This window comes from Schistocerca americana, chromosome X (genome assembly GCF_021461395.2).
Source record: "Schistocerca americana isolate TAMUIC-IGC-003095 chromosome X, iqSchAmer2.1, whole genome shotgun sequence".
NCBI lineage: Eukaryota > Metazoa > Arthropoda > Insecta > Orthoptera > Acrididae > Schistocerca > Schistocerca americana.
This window is the reverse complement of record NC_060130.1, coordinates 292,913,213-292,927,693: the sequence shown is the minus strand read 5'-3', so window position 1 is coordinate 292,927,693 and position 14,481 is coordinate 292,913,213. Positions and strand designations below refer to the sequence as shown.

At 44.1% G+C, this 14,481-nt stretch overlaps 1 protein-coding gene across 1 annotated transcript in view; it reads left to right on the top strand.

Annotated features, from left to right (window-relative positions):
• Window positions 1-14,481, top strand: part of LOC124556532 (transcription factor 12) — a 732,435-nt gene that overhangs the window by 205,890 nt on the left and 512,064 nt on the right. Inside the window, exon 3 of the mRNA XM_047130486.1 lies at window positions 2,185-2,284. Coding sequence (XP_046986442.1) covers window positions 2,185-2,284 — 100 coding nt within the window. The remainder of the gene's footprint in view (window positions 1-2,184; window positions 2,285-14,481) is intronic.

Sequence of the window (14,481 nt, the reverse complement as noted above, 5' to 3'; positions counted from 1 at the left end):
CTAAAACGATACTCTGTAGGCATGCAATTTGATCTGTAGATGCTTGTGAGAAACGGTATCAAAAGGCTTCTGGAAATCCAGAAATATGAAATAAGTTTAAGACCTCTGTCGATAGATGAAATAAAGAGCAAGTTGTGTTGCACAAGAACGATATTTTCTGTATCTGTGCTGACTATTTGTCAATAGAGGTAATTTATAACGTTCGCATACAGCGTGTGTCCCAAAATCCTACTGCAAATCAATGTCAGTCATACGGGTCTTTAATGCAGTGGATTACTCCTATTTCCTTTCTTGTGTGTAGGTGGGACATGTGCAACATACCAGTCTTGAGGTGCAGATATTTCGTCGAGCTAGCGGTTGTGTATGGTTGCTAAGTAATGAAGTAAGTAAAGCAGTCATCAATCCGAAGATTGTTTTGAACATCACAGTGCTTTAGTAGGTATTGTCCTGTTGATGATGGTATGTCCTTGTCGTCCCCCGGCATTTGAAACGACTTACTCATCGATTTATAAGGTGACCTACAGTTTAACGTGGATTTCGAATTACGGGTGCAACTATGCATTTTTCACATCGACAAACATTGCCAGAGCTGAAAGAAGTGGTAAGTGACAGAAAAATCTTAGAACTGACAAGCAGTGGAACCCACTTCCTTTAGCTTTATAATCTGGTAATGAGCCACCGAGCCACACGATTGATAAGTATGGAGCCATGATATCAGCATACTCTGTGAATGGAATCTAACCGGTATACAGTCTGGACCGGTAGACTTGCCTTTTCTGAGTGATTTGAGTTACTTTGTAACGCTGAGCATATCTACTTCTTGATTCAAATCCTGGCGTACTTACTTCGTCTTCTTTGATGAAGGAATTTCGGAAAACTGTGGTTTGTAGCTCCGCTTTTATGGCTCTGTCATTGGTATCATAACCAAGAGGGAGTTTAGGTATTGATTGGGCCTTGCCGACGGTGTACTTTACATACTACCAGAATGGCTATGGAATATCTGTCAAATTTCGAGACAGAATTTACGATTTACCTGTCAAATCTTAGCTGGCTGTATCCGTTTCCGTTAAATGTTTTAAAACTTTCTTTAGCTGTGTTTCTGAAGTATATTCTTTGGCATCGTAAGTTGCGTGTAATGTCATAGGTCATCTTAGGTTTACCATTGTATAAAAGTTATATGACTTTCTTAAAGACTGATTCGAGTTGACAAAGTGGGTAATTGTGAATAAAAGATTAGGATTGAACTTATGTCCGCCGATGAGGTCATTAGAGACGGAGAACAAGTCAACACTGGAAAAGGGTGCGGAAGGAAATCGGCCGTTCCTTTTCAAAACAACCAATCCGGCATTCTCTTTGACCGGTTTAGGAAAACAATTTGAAGCATTAATTGGATGGCTGGACAGAGACTTGAACTCAGCTTCTTCTCATCGAGAGACCGATGTCTTGGATAATTTTGAGATGAGATCTGCTTCTGGTACAGGTTTTGAATGTATCAGAACGGTTAGTGACAAAGACGTCTTAGAGTACGTAGTGAGCGTTCTGTGTTCTTAGGTTAATCAAAATTCCAGAAACTGACTTAAACTACTCTTACTTCTGAACAGAGTAGAGTTTTAAAGTTAAAATTTGAAACACTTTCACCATACAACACAAACATAACGTAACATAACACTACACTACACTACACACGCATCCATTACACTCTTTTACATTATGCAGATACATATACGACACAACTCTCACATAGGTTGGTTGGTTTGTTGGGGGAAGGAGACCAGACTGCGAGGTCATCGGTCTCATCAGATTAGGGAAGGATGGGGAAGGAAGTCGGCCGTGCCCTTTGAAAGGAACCATCCCGGCATTTGCCTGGAGAGATTTAGGGAAATCACGGAAAACCTAAATCAGGATGGCCGGACGCGGGATTGAACCGTCGTCCTCAACTCTCACATATCCACAAGTAAAGTGGCCAGTGTGCGCGAAAGGATAACACACTTTCCTACAGGTGGCTTAACTCACCTTGAGTGCTATCCCAGCCAACGCTATACGACATTTACTTTTATAGCAGCCTTATTAATCACGCCACAGGAATGAACCTGACGACCCTTTACTGGTATACAAATAGTGCCCTGATTCGATTGCACGTTTTTCGACAGTGGTTTTCTTATGTTTTCTTTGTATTTGTTGCAGTCCTACGGGAACAGTTACGGCGGTACGGGCAGCGAACCGTTCGGACCCGACTCGCCGTATTTTCCCTTCAGCAATCCACCTCGTCGCCAGCCATCAACAGGTAAGTGTGTCTTCCATATTGACTAAATTTATCGTCACCTGTTTTCCGAGATTTGAGTAGATACTTTTCATCATTTTGATGTTCGAACTTCGATTCCGGGATAGCAGACGAATAATTAGACTTTTTGGGGGATTTACCTCAATATCTGGACTTTGACGGACTGCCGCCTACTAATACAGGGGTATAAAGCTTTACTGTTTAAAATGTGCATTCACTGCAGTTTCAGTACACGCAGTTCCGGTAAAACACACCTAAAAAGCTCTAAGTAACCAATATAAAGTACTTCCAGCATTTTACTGGCTCTTCATTTTAGTTACAGCGATTTTGCTCTCTTTAGATGAGCAGTATATCAATGGCGACGTATATCTGATCACGTGTTCTGTTGATGACCCCTAGTGTAAAGTGAAGGAAGTACGAGATAACAAAAAAAGCAGACTATGTGTTTAAATCGAATTGGGAGCTATCTACGTTATCGGGAGAGAATCACACTAATCGCACAAATGGCATAGTCAGATAATGTGGGTGATTAGACGAAAGAACCCGATGTTATTTGATATATTAGTGCCTATCAATCACTGGAATCATTAAAAGCTGCCAAATATTTAGGAATATCCATGTGATGCAACTGAAGTTTATATGATGACAATGCCACAGAAATGTAATTATGTGGTCGGCAGATAAGATGAGATCGTGTTGGCCTCTACCTCGCGTTCAAAGGTCGACGTTTCTTTCAGGATTTCGTTCAACAAACCTCGGCCAAAGCCTCTATTTTTTAAGATGAGATTCACTGAAATAATCCTAAGGTATTGTAATTCGTTCATGAATATCACTAATAAATCTTTTACCCAGAAAATTATTGAGTATTGTTGGTCGATTTCAGCTCCTTAACCAAACTGAATTGACGGAAGAAAAGGAAAATATAGAGCTTAAACGATCCGCGAAGGATTTTTTTGGTGAGCATGAAAACGTTACAGAAATGCTCAATATTCTCTCTGAGAAACTGTGCATGAATACGTATTGCCATACGTAAAGACATGCTCCTGAAGTTCATAGCGCGTACGTTCCAAGACGAGTCAAAAAACATACTTATTTTACCGTGAAGGTAAAATTAGACGTATTCGTCTCAAGAGTTATTCACCCTGCATTCACCATCGACGAATAGCATGAGAAGGATGTAAAATATTATTGGTATATGTTGTGCCCTCCACCATATACTGGTGAATGTAGGGAAATGATTACAGTTTCAGACGAGTATGAGCAAAACAGTGTTACATTTTAGTACACTCAGGAGGTGTTGAATCAGAGAGACCAACTTAGTAGCATACAGCACTTCCTATCGGCGATATTGCGTCGTGTAGTGGAATCCGCTACACAAAGTGGTGCGCAGCCACCCTGACCCGTGACTCCTCAACTGTCTATCACATGTCACATTGAAGGGTCGGGGTTTGGCCCTAGGCACGCGGATCTTGCTCGATGGCGCCCCTCACGTTCTAAATATGATTAGGCCAGATGACCATAAAAGTACACACTTGTCAGTTGAATGTTCCTCAGACCATTCTGACAAAATACGGAAATGATTGTGCAGAGCCTGTTTCGCTGATGATATGGATCGCTTGCAGAGGTCTGTACGGGAACAAATGAATGCGCATTACCGGACAGTAGTATCTGAATTGCTTGCCGATGAGAGACGATGGCAGACGTGTGAGGGGCCCCATTTCATCCTGTGTAAACATCCCCCAATAACAAACCTCTTGCCGTTTTCGACGTTCTCGTATCCTCGTGTCGGATTATGCCAACGTGCACCGTAGCTGATCTGTCCATCTGTCCTGGTAATAAAAATAATCAGTTATTTAAAAATGGGAAACATACATTTACAGAAAACCTGATTCTTGCTTGATGCTATGCCTTTCATCGCCTCCATGAGGTAATACGCCTTTTTCGGTTTCTCCTTCGCTCTCTACTCATGCTTGAACCCGGTCATTTTATTTCATTAATTTTTAATAATTCTTTCATGGAGGTTGCCTTTTAGTACGTTTTATGCGGTATCATGCCTTCTTGACGTATGCTTTTGGCAGAAAAGTACGGGAAAGAAGACCGTTAGATCTCGTGTTTTGCCTCATAACTCCAGCTTACAGCTAGAAAGGAACATCTTGAAGTCTCAGTAGCCTAAACCAGTATTTAACGTCAAGAATTTAGCGTACCTTCAACAATCGTCGCGTTGCAGAGGTTAATCTTAGCATACACAGAAAGGCTTACTTTCAAAAATGAAAATTGAACGGAAAACTAATGTGGTCGCATCCGATCGACAAATGCCGAAGTATTTTTGACATTTAAGCAGTTAAAACAGTGCCTGACATTAAGCAAAGGTGAAATAGAAAACACAGCAGACTGTTTAAAAATTGTGTGAACAGTAATGCAGTAGTTGTTTAAGGGAGAAACATTTTTGTCGGAAGAAAGATAGCGGAGCAACTACAACCTGCGTAATTTTACCGAGAAATTAATCGAAACAAATTTGGCATGTGTGAAAATAAAAGTACGTCGCGCACAAATTACTTTTAACCGTCCGCTGCCCGCAATGGCGCACTGATAACATTATAGTTCTGCAAATGTAAACACGATTAGGAAAGATTTATTTTAGCTTTATATATGCATAGCCATAAATTAACATACCCACATTCATTTTATATATTTAATGTTTTGAAGTTTCTGGTTGTTGTTGCTTTCGCTGCTATCGAAATTTATCGTCATCTCCGTTCCAGTGATATCATTTCACTGTCCATCCTGGTAGCTGAGCGGTCAGCGCGACGGAATGTCGTACTTAACGGCCCGGGTTCGATTCCCTGCTGGGTCCGAAATTTTCTCTGCTCAGGGACTGGGTGTTGTGTTGTCCTTTTCATCATCATTTCAACCCTATCGACACGCAAGTCGCCGAAGTAGCGTCAACTCGAAAGACTTGCACCAGGCGAACGGTCTACCCGACGGGAGGCCCTAGCCACACGGCATTTCCATTTCACTGACAAAAGTTATGCATTCCAAAATTTCTGTTGAATTCTGTATTTTACTGTCACTTGAAAGTAAACAAGTTGTTTCTGCGATTCAGACATGGGACGCTCTGATCATCTGTCCTGCTCTCTAATCACTAAACTGCACGAAATATATGCGCAGATTTTTTAAGTTACAGTATAATGACGTCTAAAATGGAGGTGTTCAAGATGCAGACTATTATATTGAGTGGTACTCGCATCTGATTTGGAATTTCACCACACGTAGAAAGGGGCCCAGTGCAGCGCAACGTGCGCTAAAAGGTTCAAATGGCTCTGAGCACTATGCGACTTAACTTCTGAGGTCATCAGGCGCCTAGAACTTAGAACTAATTAAACCTAACTAACCTAAGGACATCACACACATCCATGCCCGGGGCAGGATTCGAACCTTCGACCGTAGCGGTCGCTCGGTTCCAGACTGCAGCTCCTAGAATCACACGGCCACTCCGACCGGCCCGTGCGCTAAATGACCGGCCATCTGCGCATTCGACACGTGTGTTACAACAGACTTCAATACTGCACATTATTTTGAAACCACGTACTTCGCATGTACAAACAATACCGATGAAATTAACGAACCATGTAAGGATTTGGAAGAAATCAGTATTTTACAGTGATGATAATGCTAACCAGTTCCCGCAGCCGAGATCGCTTACGCTCAATTCGGAGCTTCAAATACTGTCAGCCCTCTGGTCTCGGGTGGCGGCGTTCAAACATCGTAAAGCAGATGTCGCGGGTTTGAGTCCTGCCTCGGTCATTGGTATGTGCTTTAAGTGATCGTTGATCGTTTGCGCGTAAGACGTAGACCTGGTGAGCGCCGTCTCGTAGAGTGCATTCTTGCAAGACATACTGGCTCCACCCCAGGTCTAATATCTGGGGTCCGATAAGCTACAACTCTCGTTCACCTTTGGTGTTTCTGGAGCGGACGCTAACCAACTAACCAGAGCTGGGTACGTGCAGAATGTTGTTAGACTTGTTCTTTTCCCGATTTTGCAACAGGAAGGTTATGTGTTGTTCCAATAGGATTATGCTCGGCCTCACACTACCCGTGAAACTCAACGTGCTCTGTAAGGCGTGCAGGAACTTCCCTGGCCAGCACGATCTCCGGACTAGTCCCCATTCGAGCACATGTGGGATATGATGGGACGAAGTGACTCGTGCGACTCATCAACCAACAACTCTTACAGAACTACGTGAGCAGGTCGTGCAGGCGTGGTATAACGAACACTGGGACAGTAATTGCCATCTGTACGATCGACTGGATGTCAGAGTCAGCGATTGCATTGCCGCCCGTGGGTCAGTACCTGGTACCTCAGAACCGCTTGTGCCATTGATCTGTAAATGTAATCAATTCATGTACTCCATACGCACTTTTGCAGCAACAAATCTTGAGCGAATTGGAAACCTCTAAAAGCGTGTACTACACTATTGGCCATTAAAATTGCTACACCAAGAAGAAATGCAGATGATAAACGGGTATTTATTGGACAAATATACTATACTAAAACTGACATGTGATTACATTTTCACGCAATTTGGGTGCATAGATCCTGAGAAATAAGTACCCAGAACAACCACCTCTGGCCGTAACGACCCTGATGCGCCTGGGCATTGAGTCAAACAGAGCTTGGATGGCATGTATGGGTACATCTGCCCATGCAGCTTCAACACGATACCACAGTTCATCAAGAGTAGTGACTGGCGTATTGTGACGAGCCGGTTGCTCGGCCACCATAGACCAGACGTTTTCAATTGGTGAGAGATCTGGAGTATGTGCTGGCCAGGGCAGCAGTCGAACATTTTCTGTATCCAGAAAGGCCCGTACAGGACCTGCAACATGCGGTCGTGCATTATCCTGCTGAAATGTAGGGTTTCAGCAGGGATCGAATGAAGGGTAGAGCCACGGGTCGTAACACATCTGAAATGTAACGTCCACTGTTCAAAGTGCCGTCAGTGCGAACAAGAGGTGACCGAGACGTGTAACCAATGGCACCCCATACCATCACGCCGGGTGATACGCCAGTATGGCGATCAAGAATACACGCTTCCAATGTGCGTTCACCTCGATGTCGCCAAACACGGATGCGACGATCGTGATGCTGTAAACAGAACCTGGATTCATCCGAAAAAATGGCGTTTTGCCATTCGTGCATCCAGGTTCGTCGTTGAGTACACCATCGCGGGAGGTCCTGTTTGTGATGCAACGTCAAGGGTAACCACAGCCATGGTCTCCGAGCTGATAGTCCATGCTGCTGCAAACGTCGTCGAACTGTTCGTGCGGATGGTTGTTGTCTTGCAAACGTCCCGATCTGTTGACTCAGGGATCGAGACGTGGCTCACGATCCGTTACAGCCATGCGGATAAGATGCCTGTCATCTCAACTACTAGCTGCCAAAACTCCCCACTAGTAATACGGCGTTCCGTATTACCCTCTTAAACCCACCGATACCATATTCTGGTAACAGTCATTGGATCTCGACCAACGCGAGCAGCAATGTCGCGATACGATAAACCGCAATCGCGGTAGGCTACAATCCGACCTTTATCAAAGTCGGAAACGAGATGGTACTAATTTCTCCTCCTTACACGAGGCATCACAACAACGTTTCACCAGGCAATGCCGGTCAACTGCTGTTTGTGTATGAGAAATCTGTTGGAAACTTTCCTCGTGGCAGCACGTTGTAGGTGTCGCCACCGGCGCCAACCTTGTGTGAATGCTCTGAAAAGCTAATGATTTGCGTATCACAGCATCTTCTTCCTGTCGGTTAAATTTCGCGTCTGTAGCACATCATTTTGGTGGTGTAGCAATTTAATGGCCAGTCGTGTAATAAAAAATATACGTTACGTTAATATGTGATGACATATGAGTATCAACATTACAAGATGTAGGTGAGCTTGTTGCATATCAGAATAATCAGATGTTAATTTAAAAACGCCAGGAGACGGTAGAAATTTTCATCAACAGGATTTAGGTGGCTGAGAGAAAAGTGATTGTGGCATACACTATCTGAAGTATCTTGACAGCCCTACGTGATGCGGAATTGACCACCACGTCTCACAAGTGGCGGACCCGCTATTATGAAAGCAGGCGGGAAGTATCGTGCTGTCAGTGAAGAAGCTGTAACACCAGATCATGGATTGGTCCTTATCTGTCACTTGGATAACATCCATTTGGAACTTCAACCTTTCTGAAGCTGCCGAAGTCGACTGTTGGTGATGTGATTTTGAAGCGGAAACGTGAAGGAACAGCCACAGCTACACCACGATCTGGCATACCTAATGTTTTGACGGACAGCAACCCTCGAGCGTTTCGGAGAGTGCTTGTAAAAAATCACATGAAAACAGCAGAACCACTCACTCGTGAACTCCAAAATGCTGCCAACAGTCCAGTGACTGTTAAAAATAAGTGGGGCACAGTGGTCGAGCAGATCCTCATACCACACATTTTTTAAGTCAGTGCTAAGCAACGCTTGAGGTGGTGCATAGAGCGTCAGCACTGGACAGTGGATGAGTGGAAATGAGTGATTTGGTTGGTGAATCACGTTATATTCAGTGGAAATCCTGAGGAAAGATTTGGGTCTGATGAATGGCTGGAGAACACTACTTGCCGCCATATGTCACTAGTGAAGTACGAAAGGGGTACTGTAGCGATATAGGGATGTTCTGTCGAGGTTTGAGCGTAGTCCCCTTATTGCGCTTAAGAAAGCGCTGAGTGTTGAAGGATATGAAGGCATTTAACAGCATTGGGTACTGCGTATAGTAGAAGTACAGTTCGGAGACTATGTGTCAGCATGACTGTGCAGCCTGTTATGAAGCAGCGTATGTGAGGTAACGGTTTGTGGATAATAACGCTCCTGAAACGGAGTCGCCTGCCAAGAGTCCCGACGTGAACTCAGTAGAGCACATTTAGGATAAGTTAGAATGTCGATTTCGCTCAAGACCTGAGCGTTCAACACGGCTGGCTATCTTTTCTGGTTTCGGGTCATGAGAAAAGATGGACTGCAGTCCCTCCACAGACATTCAGATTACTCACTGAAAGCGTCCTCAGCAGAGTCATCATGATGAAGGGTGGCCGGCCTCTGTGGCTGAGCGGTTTAGGCGCTTCAGTCAGGAACCGCACGACCGCTACGGTCGCAGGTTCGAATCCTGCCTCGGTCATGGATGTGTGATGTCCTTAGGTTAGTTAGGTTTAAGTAGTCCTAAGTCCAGGGGACTGATGACCTCAGATGTTAATTCCCACAGTGCTCAGAGCCATTTGAACCGTTTGAACGAAGGGTGGACACACAGGCATCTGCAATAAACAGATTCACTTAACGCACAACGCTTACACATTGCGACAGAAAAAAGCCATTTTAAGGAATTGAGGAAAGCCTTTCCAGTTAACCGTATCAACAGTTCTTCGGGTTCTCTGAGCCAAAAGTGCTATAAAGCTCTGTACGAGGTTTGTTCAAAAAGGAGGGTGACTTTATATTTTTATGGAAAAAATATGTATTTATTCCTCAATTTTTATTTATTCGTCAATGTTCATGTTTTCCGCTTCAAAGTAGTTTCCCTCAGATACTATCTGCCTGTGTCAACGCTTCTTTCAATCCTCGAAGCACTTCTCATAAGTACTTTTTGGTATAGCCTAGTGTACTTACAGCGATGCAGTTTCTATATCCTCAGTTGTTGAAAACCTTCGTCTTTCATAGGTCTCTTCAGTTCTGGAAACAGGAAAAAGTCGCAGGGGGCCAAATCCGGTGAATATGGTGGCTGAGGTATGATTGTCGTGTTGTTTTTGGCCAAAAAATCTCTCATAAGCAACGATGAATGATCAGGTGCATTATTGTGATGCAAAAGCCATGAACTGTTTTTCCACAATTCCGGATGTTTGGTTCAAATGGCTCTGAACACTATGGGACTCAACTGCTGAGGTCATTAGTCCCCTAGAACTTAGAACTAGTTAAACCTAACTAACCTAAGGACATCACAAACATCCATGCCCGAGGCAGGATTCGAACCTGCGACCGTGGCGGTCTTGCGGTTCCAGACTGCAGCGCCTTTAACCGCACGGCCACTTCGGCCGGCATTCCGGATGTTTTTTGCGTATTGCATCTCGCCAACGGCGCATAACGTCAAGGTAATACTCCTCATTGACCGTACGACCTTGAGGCAAAAATTCTTGATGCACTACACCACGGTAATTAAAAAAAAAAAGTAAGCAGAACTTTGACGTTTGATCGAACTTGGCGTGCTCTTTTCGGTCTTGGCTCTCCAGTATGTTTCAATTGGGACGATTGGGCTTTGGTTTCGTCTTCATAACCGTAAACCCATGTCTCGTCGTTATGACCCTTTTGAGCAAATCAGGATCATCACTGAAGTCATTCAAGAGCTCCTGATCGATGCTTATGCGACGGTTTTTCTGATCAAAATTGAGAAGCTTTGGAACAAACTTCGCTGACACACACCTCATGCTCAAAACATCCGACAAAATTGCGTGACACGAGCCGACCGATATGCCAACTTCCTCAGCAACTTCTCTTACGGTAATACGACAATTTTCCAAAACAATTTTCTTCACAGCTTCGACGTTATCCATCTGTTGTTGATTTGCTGGGGCGTCCAGAGCGAGATTCGTCATTGGCATCTTCTCGGCCATCTTGGAAGAGCTTGTACCACTTGTAAACATTTTTTTTTTTACTTACAGCGGACACACTGTATGCCACGGTCTACATTTCAAGTCTATTAGAGCCATTGATTCCATTTTTCACACAAAATTTGATGCAAATTTTTTGCTCCATTTTTTTACAATAATCGAAAATCGCCGACCACCCTTAAACACGTCTAACTTTTATATCTGTCAAAAATAACCGAAGTGTGCTGTACACTTGAAACTGTGAATATATGTACGGGACATGTGTATCAAAATAACAAAAAAATCGATAATCGAATGTACGTTGCCCGCGCAATTTGAGAAGTCACCTTACTTTTTGAGCAACCCTCGCATTTTGCAGTGGTTCTGGAATTTAGTGAACGTCCATTTGCAACTTTCTATTTTGTTTCCGGTTGGACGGTTGGAACTGTGTCAGTCAGGTGCCTATGGAGAGCATTCCTCACGAAGTGATTTAATCGATACGCAGCGTTTGTTGGCAAGTGTTTTTTCACATATCGTGCTCTTTGGTATTGTTCGTCTGTACTCATTGTAATCGCAATATCTAGGGAAGTGGTTTCATCACGTCGATCTGTTGTGAATAATAACGGTATAGGGCAGTATCTGCTTAATTCTGAACATCCATGTTCCTAAGCAAATGCTGCCAAAACTCGCTACTGCGAACGAAACCGACCCCACCATGACCGTTGTTTCAATGAGTCTGGATGGGCAGTTAGGTGTCCGTATTTCCCTCGAAATAAATGATTGTCGGCAATTACTGTGTACAGATAAGGGTAACTTACCTTTGGAGAGAACTGCTCGATTCGCATGTAGTCGTACTAAACGCTTATATTTCTTGTGACGCGATGTTGGTGCTTTTGGTACGCTGACGTTGCAACACGTGTGAGCTGCTCTTGTAGATAGATTGACAGCCACCGAATTTGCAAGCGTAAGCTTGGATGAGAGGCCTGTCTTTCTTGGAGCTCTTCCGCGATATCATCACTCGCCACTTACCAGTATTATTTGTAGTCCTGCCGCGCGGGATTAGCCGAGCAGTCTAGGGCGCTGCAGTCATGGACCGTGCGGCAGGTCCCGGCGGAGGTTCGAGTCTTCCCTTGGGTATGGGTGTGTGTGTGTTTGTCCTTAGGATAATTTAGGTTAAATAGTGTGTAAGCTTTGGCGACTGATGACCTTAGCAGTTAAGTCCCATAAGATTTCACACACATTTGAACATTTTTTGTAGTCCTGACTTCAACTCGTCATGAGGTATTGCGTCTAGTAGCAATTGCTAGATGGCTTCTTAACACAAGATTTCTTTAACTATGAGAGGGGGAGCCGCGATGCACGATTCGCTGACAACACTGTCGCGGCTGTGACGTTATCGAATCGAGTGCATTATGTTTTTTTCACATTAGGACATGTACTAATTTGTTTTATACGCGTATTTTTAGCTCAAGGAAACTTTACATTTTTATCCATAATTTGTGGGACATTGCAGTGAGCAGAACTATCAGAAATGTGCTCGCCGATGCTATTAAAAACCCAGATGACGATAGGTAACTGCCTGAAAGACACACTTCCGCTATAACTTGAGTCACTCCAGCGCAAAACTTTCGAGCCCAGAAAAGTAGAACCGCGCGCTTAACGTGTTGAGCCAAAGCAGCTGGCAGGTTCTGCAGGTGTTCAGCAGTCAGACAGACTGCCGGAGAACGTCTGCCATTAGTTTTATGTCTTAGCCTTCTAAAAGGTATTGCCGCTAGCTATTCTTTCACCACGCTATGTTGATTTGTTTCTGTGTTCATTTATTGGAGACCAGTACCTACCTCAACTGGTTTCGCTGCTAACGGTTTATATATATATAACTCATCTTCTTGATAGTGGATGCACTGCCTAAAAGGAACCAAGGACAAAAAGTGCCCTTCTTTAATTTTTCTAATTTCGGCTACCAGTTAATGCTGTAACACTATTTTCTGAAACTCCAGTCCTGTTTCATGTTCGGTGTTCGGCGTATTATTCAAAATATTTTCTATGATTTTTTGCGAGGCAGTTACAGGGTGGCTCAGAAGTCCGTTAACATTTGAAAATGCACTAATTCATGTAAGAATGTCGGTATAGAGGTAAAACATGACACATGCTTTTTGGTGAAACCAAAAACGAATGCGAAACCGACCAGCAGATGGCGCTGGACAGCAAAAAGTCAGTGACGCCTCAAGAAAATCGTGTGTAAAATGAGCTGTAGTGTGAGAGGGAGTCAATTGCGCCAGCAGTCGCGGCATGTTGACTTTACCAGAAAAGGCAGAATGGCGCTCCACCCCATTCTGCTACACCTGTGAAAGATCTCTCTCGTTTGGTGAGAATCGCGTGCTGAGCCGCCACTTCCGTCATGCTTGTCCCAGGTCCGCAGGCCTCAGTGCGTGTGATTGTTGATTGTGGGGTTACTTGAAGTCGCAAGCCTAATGCGATCGCCCAGCTCATTAGGGATGCTGAAAGAGAGCATCCGATGGCAGTTTCTCACCCTATCTCCTGATAAGCTGTACAGTGCTGTTGACAGCATTGTCCCTTGACTACAAGTATTGTTGATGAGTGACGGCTGACGGCGTTTGTTATAAAGAACATAGTTTTGGCTAAAAATCAATTGTTATGCTAATTATTGCTTTTGTATCTATAAGAGATGTGTTTCACAGTAACGAAGATGAGCAAGTGCTCATATCTATTAAGGTATGCACTTCACACTGCTTTATACTAGACTGTTTTTTTCTTCTCGTCCATACAACCACCTCTCAAAATATTGAAAGCTAAGACGTTCCACTATACAATATGTGATCAAAAGTATCCGGACACCTTGCTGAAAATGACTTACAAGTTCGTGGCGCCCTCCATCGGTAATGCTGGAATTCAATATTGTGTTGGCCTACCCTTTGCCTTGATGACAGCTTCCACTCTCGCAGGCATACGTCCAATCAGGTGCTGGAAGGTTTCTTGGGTGCTGCACTGAAGAGAGGTATTTAAGCCGGTCGGTGAGGCCTGGCACGAAGTCGGCGTTCCAAAAGATCCGAAAGGTGTTCTATTGGATTCAGGCCAGGGCTCTGTGCAGTTCAGCCCATTACAGGGAAGTTATTGTCGTGTAACCACTCCGCTACAGGCGGTGCATTATGAAAAGGTGCTCGATCGTGTTGAAAGATGCAGTCGCCATCCCCGAATAGCTCTTCAACAGTGGGAAGCAAAAAGGTGCTTAAAACATCAGTGTCGGCCTGTGATGTTATAGTGCCACGCAAAACAACAACGAGTGCAAGCCCCCTGCATAAAAAGCACGACCGCACCATAACAGCACCGCCTCCGAATTTTACTGTTGGCACTACACACACTGGCAGATGACGTTCACCGGGCATTCGTCATACCGACACCCTGCCATCGGATCGCCACATTGTGTACCGTGATTCGTCACTCCTCACAACGTTTTTCCACTGTTCAATCGTCGAATTTTTACGCTCCTTACACCAAGCGAATTGTCGTTTGGCATTTAC